At 32.8% G+C, this 14,451-nt stretch overlaps 1 protein-coding gene across 4 annotated transcripts in view; it reads right to left on the reverse strand.

The window, feature by feature from the left end:
* The window catches only part of LOC145268294 (uncharacterized), a 672,998-nt gene that overhangs the window by 17,174 nt on the left and 641,373 nt on the right, over window positions 1-14,451 (reverse strand). For all 4 annotated transcript variants that reach the window (XM_080123705.1, XM_080123703.1, XM_080123706.1 and 1 more), the window contains 4 exons: window positions 10,024-10,105; window positions 8,060-8,218; window positions 6,294-6,349; window positions 2,911-3,016 (listed from right to left, as the gene is read on the reverse strand). In XM_080123705.1, the coding sequence (XP_079979831.1) occupies window positions 2,911-3,016; window positions 6,294-6,349; window positions 8,060-8,218; window positions 10,024-10,105 (403 nt within the window). The remainder of the gene's footprint in view (window positions 1-2,910; window positions 3,017-6,293; window positions 6,350-8,059; window positions 8,219-10,023; window positions 10,106-14,451) is intronic.

Below are 14,451 nucleotides of genomic sequence, written 5' to 3' on the forward strand. Positions count from 1 at the left end.
TTCAGGTCGGGACTCTGGCTAGGCCATTCCAAAACATTAATTTGATTATCCTCAAACCATTTCTTGACTATTTTGGCAGTATGTTTTGGATCATTATCCTGTTGAAGGACCCAGTTTGGTCCTAAATGGAGCTTCTCCGCATCCTGTCTAATTTTTTTCTGGAGTATCTCCAAATATTGCTCCTTCTTCATGGTTCCATCTATCTTGACCAAACTACCTGGACCACTAGCCGAAAAGGAGCCCCAAAACATTAGGCTACCACCACCATGTTTCACCGTGGGTATGGTGTTCTTTGGGTTGTAAGCTTCTCCTTTCTTCCTTCAAACGTAAGAAGCATCCATATGGCCAAACAATTCAATTTTTGTTTCGTCAGTCCACAAAATACTTGAGAAAACGGACTCTGGAGAATTCACATGGGTCCTAGCAAACTTTAGACGTGCTGCAAGGTGTTTTCCGGTGTGCAATGGAGTCCTTCTTGGTCTTCTTCCTTTCAGACCATTTTCATGCAGAGTCCTTTGCAATGTTTGCCTTGATATTTTTATGCCAGAAGACTCCAGATTTTCTAAAATGTCCTTATTAGTGGTGGTTGGATTTGCATTAACACTTCTTACAATATTCCTGGTGGCTCTAGCAGACAGTTTCCTTTTCCTTCCTCTACCAATCAAGTTGTTTGTTGTGTGGTGGCTCTGGAATTTTTTGATGATGCTCTGTACTGTTGCTGTAGGGACCTCAAATTTCTTGGAAATTGACTTGTAACCTAAACCATCCTTATGTGAATTCACAATTTTAGTCCTAAGATCATTACTAAGCTCTTTTTTCTTCCCCATTCTAATAATTTTTATTCTTTTATTGGTTTTCAGTTGATATCATTTTAATTTCTGAAAAATGCAAAAAACGAAATGAAATTAATCAAAGGTTGTATAAAAGCATTCAAAATAAGAATCAAACAGAAAACAAACAGTCAGAAACTCGATTAATACTGAAAAAATAAGGGGGTATGATTATTTTTGAACATTGCAGATTTTATAAATAGCTGTATATTTCTTTTATTACAAGTATCCCGAGATTTTAAAATGACGAAAATGATCAGAAGAGGTTTATTAAGAATATGTATCAATATGGACGTAAACAATAAATTCTTACAAAAGTTACACCTAATAAACTCAATTTTCAAGGGGGGTATGAATAATATCGGGCACAAGTGTATATATATATATATATATATATATATATATATATATATATATATATATATATATATAAAATAAAAATTACAATTAAATTTATCAAAATGATCCAAGATGGTAAAATTAAAGTATATTATAAATCTTAAAGAATTAATATTTATAAAGTTATCTCAGCCAGATGTAAAAGCTCAATAAAACCAAATAGGAGATAGAGCTTATAATACGAGCAAACAGTTAATAAAATATGTTAAAAAACACTTTGAAATGAGTTAAAAACATATTTAATCTGAAAAGGAAACACTAGATAAGTGGATAGTCCTTATCCGCGGAGTTTCGAAGAAATACTTTCCTTCTCATCAGAGGGTAGGAATTAGCAAAATGTGGGATCGGATTTTGCATGCAAAAGTATTTGATGAAACAACAAGTAAGTCAAAGATCTTACTTGATAACAAAAAAGTGAAGCAGAGGGAATATGGTGAAGAAAAAGGTGATTACATGTGAATGGATAGTCTGGTGGAAGATAAATAATCCAGTTATATATATATATATATATATATATATATATATATATATATATATATCAATCAAAGAATGAGAGTTCATATAGAAACGTTATTTTAATTTGAATAAAATAAAATACGCATCAAGTGCGCTTGAAAGCCAAATACAACATAATATTAGGAAAACAAATATTTTACTTGTTTGTGATAAATTTCAAACAAGTAAAATATTTGTTTATTTTCCTAATATTATGTTGTATTTGGCTTTCAAGCGCACTTGATGCGTATTTTATATATACACACACACGCACACATATATAAACAAACATTGTTTGAAGTAACAGGTTTTTGTTTAATTATACCTTTTTTTATTTTCTTGATTTTTTTTATTGTTTTGTATGGAAATCAAAACAAAAATGATTAATGCAAGTTCCACATGTGTCATAAACGTTTTTGATTCTTTGTCAAATCATCATCAAGTGAAAAAAACAAATGAACAAAAAATTTGAAAAAAAAAAAAAAAAAAAAAAAAAAAAAAAAGAGAGGAGACTCTCAAAAGCAGCTGAGAGGCAAGACTGTTGGGTGAACATTAACAGCCTAAATTCTGTGTGTCAGAAATAAGGCCACCGGATAAAAATAGTGTTTACTCTAAACATTTTAAAATATTAATACTGACTTGATAGGCAATTTTATTAATTGTAGGTTTTTTTTCGATTTTTACACAACAGAAAAATAAAAAAAAATGGTATAATTAAACAGACACTGTTATTTTTAACAATGTTCAAATGTTTAAATACACACACACATATATATATATATATACACATTAGCTTTTACAAGGAATAGTGCCCCTTCTCCAAGTGATATTACCTCAAGTAATAGCACGAAAACAGGATACTCCACCAGACTAGATAAATTCTTGTCCTGGAATCCAGTAAGACCAAAACGAAAGATAAACTACAACATATGAAAATGGTTAATTGGGAAGAGGAAAATTATGTTCTCAATTTCTTTACTAACTCAGTGTTTGAGAGATAAAGAACTTTAATGGAACATTCGAATATCTATGTATCTCATATAGAGTTCAAGTGATAGCACCAGGCTAAGGGCTCCTTGATTTCTGAGAAATTCGACTGAAGTAAAAAAAAAAAAAAAAAAAAAAAAAAAAAAAAAAAAAAATACATACATATATATATATATATATATATATATATATTACTTACCTTCCATTTGGTTTTCGTGCTTTCTTTGTAGAGTGCGAATTTCTTCAAGGTGTGTTAGACGTAAGTTATCAACGTTGTTTTTGTGTTCCAGTGTCAAGTCCGATTTCTAAGAAAAGTAAATAATCATTACAGAGAACAATTAAAAATGGCATTTAAGCAGCAACATTATATTTAAATATTTAAAAGCATCTGCAAAATGTAATTTCACCAGAGGAGAATTTGGCTAATAATCAGACAAATCCAGAAATTTAAAAAAAGTAAAATTACCCATAGAATTCTGAAAGCATGAAAACTTTGTATTCTACTAAAACATGTTCTAAAGTAAAAATAATTTGCGCATAACAATGTTAGCTAGAAATACTGAAAACAGGCAAACAAAAGGTGATAGCCTTTACAATACGAGTCTTAAATAAAAACTCCAATAGTTGATTTGAAAATTTTAGAAAATTAAATATTATAAAAATATTTTTTTAAATAATTAAAATCATGTTTTTTTTTTTAAATTTTTCTGAGACTTTCAGTATGAAACACCATTTTCAAAGAAGACTTTTTTTTAGTTTTGTTTTACGAAAAAAAAAAAGAAAAAAAGGGCACTTGTACAGTTTAATCAAGTCATTAAAAAATGAAAATATCAAAAAAAGGTTATATTGTACATATCCGTTTTGAACTGAAGATCTCAAACAAAATTTCACTTAATTTTTTTTTACAGTGGAAAAATACGATTTATGACAGCGTGTTGAAGGTAGACATCTTTGAATTTTAGAAATTTTTGTTTGGATTTTTTGAACTGCCACAGGGAGATAACTCAATTTAAGGCGCCGACACTCCCTCCCCATCTTTAACACTAGCTTTTCTTCCTAAAAATCGGACTTTTTGCCCAGTATCATAACAAATTGTTTTTTTTTTTTACTGTAAAAAAAAAAAAAAAAAAAATACTTGATGAAATTAAGTGAAATTTTTTTTCGGAGAACTTCATTCCATATGTATCATACAATTTAAACTTTTTTTGATATTTTCATTTTTTAATGTCTTGATTAAACTATACAAGTACCGAAAAAAAAGAAAAAAAAACAAAGAGAAACAACTATAAAATTATGTCTTCTTTGAAAAAGTTGTCTTACACTGGAAGTTTCAGAAAGAAAATTATTTTAATTATTTAATAAAATATTTTCTTATAAATTATTTTTATTTTTGGAATCCTTTGTGATGAGGCTTCATAATTTGTGCATTCATCTTTTTTGTAGACTGTCATCTTCATTTTCATATTTGTTGTTACACCATGTTTTGATCTACTCATCCTTTCAGGCCTGTGGCGTAGTGGATAAAGGTGGTGAGTCTCTACAATAGCAGTTTCATTCCTACCCAAAGCAGTCTAGAGGATTAGTTAGCCAAAACGTGATGAGACAACAACTATGGATGGCAGTAATTACTGGGGATACAGCTTCCAGGTTCAGCATTCCTATCCCATTGTGGTTAATCACCTGAAACAGGCCAGATGGTGAGTTGGTCAAAACATGGTGAAACAACACCAACAACTATGAAGATGAGGATGACAGTCAGCAAAGTAAAAAATACAGAAACTGAATAGCTCTTCATGCTTAAAGTAATAAAATAAATTTTAGAGATTCAAGGTTCAATTCTCAGTGCAGGCGATATTAAGAATACAATTATGAATTAAAATTTCTACCTGGTCATGACTGAGAGAATGCTATTAATGTGGATTAAATAAAGGGTTTTCTTTGAAATTCTGTGCAGATTCTTGGAGTTTGGCTAATCTAACACATAAAAGCCATTTGATATATTTTTGTTCGTTCTCTTATTCTATAAACATTTTGTACTATTAATTTTATATTATTTACAATGTTTCCTTTGCGTATTCATTTTTTTTTTCTTTCTGACTGTTATCTTCATTTTCATATTTTTTGTTTCACCACGTTTTGATCAACTCCTCCTTTCAAGCATATGGTGCAGTGGATAGAAGTGTTGCGTCTCTATGGTTCCAGGTGAGCATTGCTTGAAGATAGCAGTATCATTCCTACCGAATGCAGGCTAGAGGGTTAGTTGGTGAGACAACAACTATGGATGGCAGTAATTACTGGGGATACAGCTTCCAGGTTCAGCATTCCTATCCCATTGTGGTTAATCACCTGAAACAGGCCAGATTATGAGTTGGTTGAAACATGGTGAAACAACACCAACAACTATGAAGATGAGGATGACAGTCAGCAAAGTAAAAAATACAGAAACTGAATAGCTCTTCATGCTTAAAGTAATAAAAAGAAATTTTAGAGATCCAAGGTTCAATTCTCAGTGCAGGCGATATTAATACAATTATGAATTAAAATTTCTACCTGGTCATGACTGAGAGAATGCTATTAATGTGGATTAAATAAAGGGTTTTCTTTGAAATTCTGTGCAGATTCTTAGAGTTTAGCCGAAGGGTTCTTGGGGTTTGGCCGAAGGATTCTCGAGGTTTGGTCAAAAGATTCTCAGGTTTGGCCAAAAGATTCTGAACAAGTGTCCCTATACTTTTTAGATTTAATCTTCCTCTGATGGCATCAGAACAATTAAGCCTATTTTTAATATTCACATTGAAACATCCATTATATCATTTCTCTCCATGCAACCCATGTCCTCAACCCTCACTGACCAGGTTTCACTTCCATACATGATCAAACTGCATACGCATGTCTGACAGATTTTTCCCTTGGGGACATTCCATGTCAAAACATCCAGTAAAAAAAAAAAAAAAATCGAAATTTCACCACCCCCTGGAGAATTTTTTATCTTTTTGACCCCTGTAAAATATACATAAGTTATGATGAACTGCCAAATTTCAGGCCCAGCAATCAATGGGAATCCTGTTTTTGAGCCCAGCCAAAATAAGGCCAAGAGGAAAAAGGACTGTCGTGACACGTTGTGACAGGACTACCAATCGTTACAAAATTATAAATTTTTTAAAAAGTATTTAGTTTCTGGCCTAGAAAATTGCACCTAGTAGGGATGTTTGACTGAGGAATCCAGAAATCAATGTTAGAAAGCCAGAGAAGTTCATATTGTGAGACTTTTTTGCCCATTTATATTCCGAGACAGCTTCTGCTTAACCTTATTTTGGCTGGGCTCAAAAAACAGGGTTCCCATTGTTTGCTAGATCTGGAATTTGGCAGTTCATTATAACTCATGTATATCTTACAGGGGTCAAGAGGATAAAAAATTCTGAGGGTGGTGGTGAAATGGCTAAGATGATTTGGCATCGAATGTCCCCTTGGTTGACAGTGGCAACTCTCTGCTGGTTAGTAATGACTGAAGTTCTCTGAACTTAAGCCTTGGACTTGGCTTCATTTTTGTAATAGTTGATGAGAGAATAATCTCTGTACACTTACCTTTTCAGCTTGTAACGTTTTAATTTTCTCCAACTCTTGAGCATGTTCTTCTTTGACTGTGAAAACCAAAAAAATATACAATATAAGCAAAGTCTTTCATTAGGAAGAAATTCTATTTCAACATTATCATTTTGTTTTAGTTGGAAATGGGACATCCTACTGGATGCTAGACACTCATTTGCTATTTCATACATTCCAACCAAGAAAACTTTTTAAGATTCAAACCGTCCCTTTAAGTGCAATTTTTTGTATCTCTCTTGCACTTGGCTCGCTGGGTACATTTGCCAGGTAGTTTTTGAAAAATTTTTTTATGAGTCCGGTTGCTCCTATATTTACTGGAATGATGGAGATCTTCCCAAGATTCCAGTTTGTTTTCATGTTGTACATAAACTTTTTCCCCTTTCATCTCTGTTTAATCCAGCATCATTGGGGACAATGACTTCTACTAGGGTTGCTTCTTTCTCCTTGCTTGTCCAATAACACTATGTTAGGTTTAATAACTCAGTTTTCTAGGTACATAGGAATTGCATAGGATGGTGTAGGACTCCAACTGTTCTTTCTGGCATATGATCCCAGGACTTGCTGCTGCATTCAAAATTCAACTTTTTACAGATCGTCCCGTGGATTTACACACCCTTTGTGTCACATTGTATAGTTGTCGTCCCCCAACAGAACCTTACAGCTTTGTGTGTATGCACGTGTATCGCTATGTTCATAAATATTCCAATAAAAGAGACTTAACTGAGGTGATCTTTAAGAAAATCTGTGAAATGTCCATTAATTTCAATGGATCAAAGAATTAAAGGAGCACTTGATACTAACACACAGGAATCGGACAAGAAACTGAATCTTTGTAAAAAGAAATGCTAACATTATACCATTTTGGATTTACTTAAGTTTATTTAGAAAAATAATGAAGCAGGTATAATGTTTATTTGTCTTATTTGAATTTGTAATATTTTATCTTTATTGTATTTCAAAATTAACTCCATGGAATAAGGAAAAATGTCTTTTTGTTTTTGCAGTTCTCGTTTGCTCTCTTTATGAATTAATGTGTTTTATTTCTCATCATTTCAATTTGTCTTTAATGCTCTATCTATAATATCGAGCATCCTTTTATCACTATATGAGCTAATATAAAAATTTATATTATTCAATGAAATAAATATATATATATATATATATATATATATATATATATATATATATTCACAATTAAACTGTTATCAGCATTGTCTGGATAATCATGGTTATCAATTTGAACATTTGCAAACATGATTCTTCGATTCCATTTCACTTAATGTTCATAAATAAATGTTTTATTGTTATTTGAAGTGTGAGTATATGTTTACAATTTTTTGAGACACCTTGTATAATTTATTGTCATTCGAAGTGTGAATACACAAGAACATTTTTTGAAACACCTTGTGTATACACACATACATACATATATATAGTAGAACCCCGGGATATGGTAGCCCTACGATATGTTTTTTTTTTCAGGTTACGATGTGGAATACAATGTTTTTTCCGCCCCTGGTTACAGTATTTGCCCTACTTTACGGTGTTATTTATAATGGTATTTGATTATATACTGTACTGTATTTTGTTACTAGTTTTTAATGCAATACCCCGGGGTTCTACTGTATATATATATATATATATATATATATATGTAAGGAATTAACCCTCTGTGTGTGTGTATATGTGTGTATATATATATATATATATATATATATATATATATATATATATAAGGACTTTACCTTTTCTGATATTTTCCGTATTCTGTTGAGTAAGAACTTCTTTCTGACTGAGAAGGTTTATACTCTGGGCATTGACCAAATCGGTCAATGCCTTCTCATGTTGCTTATTGCAGTCCAAAATGTCTTGTTCCAGCTTTACCTGTTGTTCTTTCAATTTTTCTATAAAAAAAGAAATTAAAAAAAAACCTTTTTATATAAAAAATAAAAAATCCAAGCCACTAATTGTATAGATATTACCAAAGAAGCCGACTGTTAAAACTCTAACCCAACATATACATAATTATATTTTGCTTCTGCACTATGCTTCAAACATTTGTCATTTTTATAAAATTAGAAATGACAGATGAAATCTAAAAAACTAATCCCATCAGTTGATTTGATGGAATTATTTAATTTAGCCACTCTTTTCATTAAATAAAATAAACTTATTCCTAATGTCAAAGCAATGCAGCCAACTAGAGTGATACTATAATGAAGGGAAAGGAGTATCCATTCTCCATTATGATTAAACTTTGGATGTAATAAATAAAATACAAGAAATAAAGTTGATCACTTATTGATTTGAACAGAAAAGGGAGAGGGGTTGATTGACATTATGTTAGAGAAAAAAAAAAAAATGAAAAAATTGTTTCATTTGATGTTAGTACTAATTAATTGATGATTGTATTTGAACAATAGGGATGCTTGGCAGTATCAAAATCTTAACAAAAATCCCAGGTTATTTTGGGTGATATCATCTTTTTAAAAAATTTTTTTTTATTACATTTTCACCCCAAACAAGGCACATTGCAACTTTGGTGTAGGGGGCTACTATCAGGGTCAGTAACTACTGGGGCACTATGTAGGGATTTGGGCAGCAAGATGTCAGTTCGCATTGCACTTGAACTTCTGCATGTCAGTACAGTTAGGGAAGCAGGATCCTGGAATGGAATTCCAGAGTCTAGCGGTTCTGGGGAAGAAACTACTGGAGTAGAAAGATCTTTTACATCTAGAGATCTCTACTGTGTGGGGTGGGATTTAGCTGTCTGTCGGGTTTGTCGAGGGTGTCTGCATCGTGGGGGCACAAGTGTCTGCAGTTCATCAGAGCATTCACCATTAAAATACTTGTAGAACAAGCAGAGGGATGCAACGTTTCGTCGATGGGACAGAGGCTGAAGCTTAGATGCCAGTTTAGGACCTATCAGATTGGCAACTCTTTTTTGAACCTTGTCTAGGAGCGAGAGACTAGTAGTAGACGCACCAGCCCAGATGTGACAACAATACTCCATACATGGGCGAATGGTGGCCTTATAGAGATACAGGATACTTTCAGGTGTCAGTAGTTTTCTAGCACGGTAGAGAGAACCAATCTATTCTATAATAAAGAGGAATGTGTTTTTATTTGTGCATATCATATATATCTCCATTCCATCACACAAGTTATAATACGATTGGACGAATAGATTTCAAGAGTTTAGGGGAATCGAGAAAGAAAGTCTACTTCCAATCTATTTTCGTAATGAAACATTTTCTTTTTTGTTCTGCTTTATTTACAGATTTATGGGTTTAAAAAAAAAACTGTCCAGTTTGAGACGTTTTTCTTCTTTTTTTTTTTTAAATTTTACCCATTCAAATATTTTATATGAATATAAATATTAATGTGAAAGGATTGTTTTATTACATATTTTTGACGACGGGTAAGTGGTGTCCATCCATAGCCCTTGAGCCCCTGGATGGACATAGGCCATCTACAACTTTTTTGTAGATGTTTTTGTAGCAAGGAGTTCTTTTTACAGGGCGAGGGTGCTGGCTCCACGCTCAACCTTCCCAGAGGGCACATACAGCACCTAGCCTTCCCAAATGGTCACCCATCTGGAACTGGCCAGACTCAACCTTGTTTAACTTCGGTGATCTGGCGAGAACCGGTGGGTCAACGTGATTGTGCCGTATGGGTAAGTGGTGTACCCCTGCATAATTATACTCACCAATTTGGTCTTCTGCCTGAGTTAATTCTTCCTGAACTTCATTTAATTTTACGGTAAGCGTCGGACAAGCAAAAGCATCAATCTGTAAAGAAAGAAACAGGAAGATTCAAATAAAAGCATAACTTCTCTAACGACAAATTAGTTAACCTCTGAAACATAAAGGATCACGTGTAACTGACACCCGCCATTACCCAAGGCCAACTCTGTGATTCTCTGTCCCAAAGACTCAAATAGAAGTCCTAGTACTGAGAAATATCATGAGAAGGAATATATTTTCAATATGACTGGATGTCTCAAAGACTCAAGTATAAGTCCTAGTACTGAGAAATATTAGAAGGAGGGACAATTTGAATATGATTGGATGTACAAAAGACTCCAGTATAAGTCCTAGTACTGAGAAATATGAGAAAGGGTAATAGTTTGTATATGATTGGATGTACAAAAGACTCCAGTATAAGTCCTAGTATTGAGAAATATGAGAAAGGGTAATAGTTTGAATATGATTGGATGTACAAAAGACTCCAGTATAAGTCCTAGTACTGAGAAATATGAGAAAGGGTAATAGTTTGTTTATGATTGGATGTACAAAAGACTCAAGTATAAGTCCTAGTACTGAGAAATATGAGAAAGGGTAATAGTTTGAATGTGATTGAATGCCATTCAGATGCCCTAGGATACCGCTCCTCCTTTGTATGCCACTACCCATGAGCCTTTATCTTCATTTTTGTATTCCAACCTCCTTTTTGTTTTTTGTTTTTTAAAATCAATTCATTTTTTTGTTTATAAATTATTATTACTTGCACTCAATAGGAGTTCTGACACAGGCCATCATCAGATATTACCCACAAACAACAATCAGTGGTGTTCCCTGGAGTCTGGTTCATAACAAGTCTCCTCAGATTTCCAGTACTCTCCACCTTTTTCAATAACCTTTGCAAAAGCTTTTGCATCATCGCAACAGCAACTTACCATTAATTTCTCGCTGTTAGCAACCATTGGTCTTTGCTGGCATTTAGGTGGCAATAAGCTTCCCCAACATTCCAGCCCTCTTCACACTCATCCAGTAGAGGTCTGGTAAGTGCTTTCTCACCTCGGTCTTTCCATCCTCCTTGACCCTTCACAACTATTTGGTATGGTGCTAATCTATGCCGACACCACAATTTGGGGGTGGGGTGGATGTAGTTTTACAATATTTTGGTTTATTGTTATTTTTTTTTTATTAATTATTTAATAATTTTGAAAGTTTAATTTAATTATTATGGTATCATTCTCTCATTAAATTATTAATTGAATCAAATTGTTATTAAACTGTAATTGTTGTTAAGGTAATGCTTTAATCTATTTATAAAATGATTGTACGTAAACAGCTTTGGAAACTTCCAAGTTTCTAAATTAAAGAACTTGCTAAAATTTTTTTAAAGCTAACAACAATGACTTTCTATTCAACTTTTGAATACTTTCAAATTTCTGTCAGATTTCAAAGCGTCACAGAGTAATCCTTTTTCCAACTACTAACTTTTGTTAGTAAAATGGCTGACTTGATTATGAAGAAATGGAAATGCATTCTGGTGGATTTAATTATACAAATAACTTGTTTTTACATTTTTAAATAGGATTGTAAAAAAAAAAAAAGAAAAAAAAGAGATCTTACATAACTTGGACCAGTTTCATGTTAAAAGTATGTTCAACATAAGAAAACAATTTAGCACTCATGCTTTCACAGTATGTAAGAATATTTTTAAAGATAAATTTCAAATAAAAATAAACAAATAACGTTATTTTAGTTTCATTTATTTTTACCCAAAAAATTATTTAGTAATAGAGGGTGACCAAAAAAAAAAACAAAAGCTAAATGGAGGCCATCTAGAACATATGCTGTAGAACGGAGAAAAAAGGTCAAAGACCCTAGTGTTCTGGGTCCTGGATATGACCTAAAACTATATCCGATGGTGAGGCCCCACCTTGCGAGCCTTAGAGCGTGTGGAGCCACCCTTTAATTGCCATTGCTCTCAGGTCCACTCTGACCCAGAGTGGCAGTACTTGTTAGGGTCCCAACTATGGGTTAAATAGAATCTGACTTAAAAAAATATACTCCATTAAAAATCGTTCCTCAAAATAACTAGATTCGACATTAAATAACTTGAAAAAGGTTGATATGCCGTAAAACAAAAACAACCAACCAACCTAGTGTTTTGATGTGATGTTTTGAATATAATAAACTAGTTATGACCAAAGTTTCATTTCATTTGGACAAAACACTAAGAAACGGGGCCTAATTAGAGTTGGGACCTGTTGTTTTGGGTCACACTGTAGTAGCAGCCATATTTATTGGAGTTCCTTTTGAACTTGAAATATAATATATAGTGTCCAAAAAGTCACTGAAGGTTTTTGAACTTAAATAGATTCTTTATTTTTGATATATTTCTGTAATTTTAACACAATCTGACTAACATATTGGGAAATTATAAAAAAAAAAAAAATGCAAAATTCAAACAATCTTTATGAAAAATAATGTCTTAAATTTTGCCCATTTTCTGCTTCGCATATTTGTGCTCTTTCCAAAACATTATTCATGAAAGATTGCAGAATCTCCGGATTGCGATTTAACTCTTTTATTTCGTTCTGCGAGCTGACAGACCAAACCGTCAATGAAAACATCAGGAACTAATTTCAAATGTCCTGCCTTTTGACAAACTTTGTTTTCAATGTTTAAATGTAGTATTTTTGTTCATTTTTAATTTTTTAAAACCTATGTTGAAATGAGATTTTATAAATTTTTTTTAATGGAAATCACTCAAGACAACACATGAAGCCACTTGATGTATGGAGCTAACAAGAACGAAAGCTGATTATTGCAAAGACAGGAGATGCCTATTGGCCTCAATCTTGAAAAGACTAAGGCTATAAGTAGAAGGAAAACAGTGAGCAGGAAGAGAGTTCCACAATCTTTCAGTCCTTGGAAAGAAGCTTCTGGAATAGGAAGCTGTATTATAATGAAGTATCAAAACAGCAAATCGATGAAGATGAGCAAGTCAAACAAGCTGGAACAAAGAAAGTAGGGAATAGATCAGACACATGCCATAATAGTATTTATGGAGAAGACTGAGACTAGCAACATCACGTCTGTGAAAGACAGGTTGCAGTTAGAAAGAAAGTGTAGGGTCAATGAAATTACAGGTATGTGGATTTAATCATGAAAATTTATTCTCGAAATTAGTAACATATCCAATAATTATGAAAAATGATGAAATGTGACTTATTTGATTAGTGTGTTTGTAATGAAATAACCAGCCCAGACAATGTCTCAAAGTTATTATTTGAGTAAGAGGGTATAATGTAGGTTAAAGCATACAAAATGATTGTTGAAATTAGTAACATATCCAAGAATTATGAAAAATGATGAAATGTTAGTTATTTGTATGGGGTGTTTGTAATGAAACAAACCGCCCAGACAATCTATCAAAGTTATTATTTTAGTAAGCGGGGGACGATTATGTGGGTTGAATTATGAAAAATGATTCTCGAATTTAAGAACATATCCAAGAATTATGGGATTTAACGAGATATGACCAAATATATGCTAGCATATTACCTGGAGTTACCCAGGATTGAATGAGATACATGCAAATGTATGCAAGCAGAATACACGGGCGCCTGGTATTCAATGAGATAGATGCAAATATATACTAGCAGAATACGAGGCATTGCCTTGTATTGAATTAGATTGATTTAAATATATACTAACAGAATACCTTGCATTGCCCAGGATTTAATCAGATTGATGGAGATATATACTAGCAGAATACCCGGCGTTGCTCGGGATATAATGAAATAAGTGAGAATATATATTAGCAAAATACCTGGCATCACCTGGAATTGAATGAGATAGGTAGAAATATATAAAAGCACAATACCAGGCATTGCCCGGGATTTAATAACGCAGGTGTAAATAAATACTAACAGAATACCTGGCATCACTTGGGATTAAACGATATAGGTACAAATACAGAATAGATGAATACTTGGCATCGCCCGGGATTGTATTAGATAGCTGCACATATACACTAGCAGAATACCTGGTGTTACACAAGCTTGAATTAGATACACAAGATAATTTACTAGCAACATCCCCGGCGTCGCCAGAGATTGAAGGAGATTGATGGAAATATACATTAGCAAAATTCCTGGCATTGCCCAGGATTGAATGAGATAGGGGCAAATATATATTAGCAGAATAATCAGCATCACTCTGGATTAAATGAGGGTGGTAGAATATAAAGTTTGTACCAGAAATGGCTTAAACAATTTCCTATCTCAAAATTAATTTATTTGTGAAGTCGATTCCGGATATGGCTTGAACAGTTTACGATCTCAAAATTAAATTAATACATATATATTGTTGGTTTTCTATGAAAGTTTAATAGGCCA

Source organism: Euprymna scolopes, chromosome 43 (assembly GCF_053919585.1).
Source record: "Euprymna scolopes isolate OS-2025 chromosome 43, ASM5391958v1, whole genome shotgun sequence".
NCBI lineage: Eukaryota > Metazoa > Mollusca > Cephalopoda > Sepiida > Sepiolidae > Euprymna > Euprymna scolopes.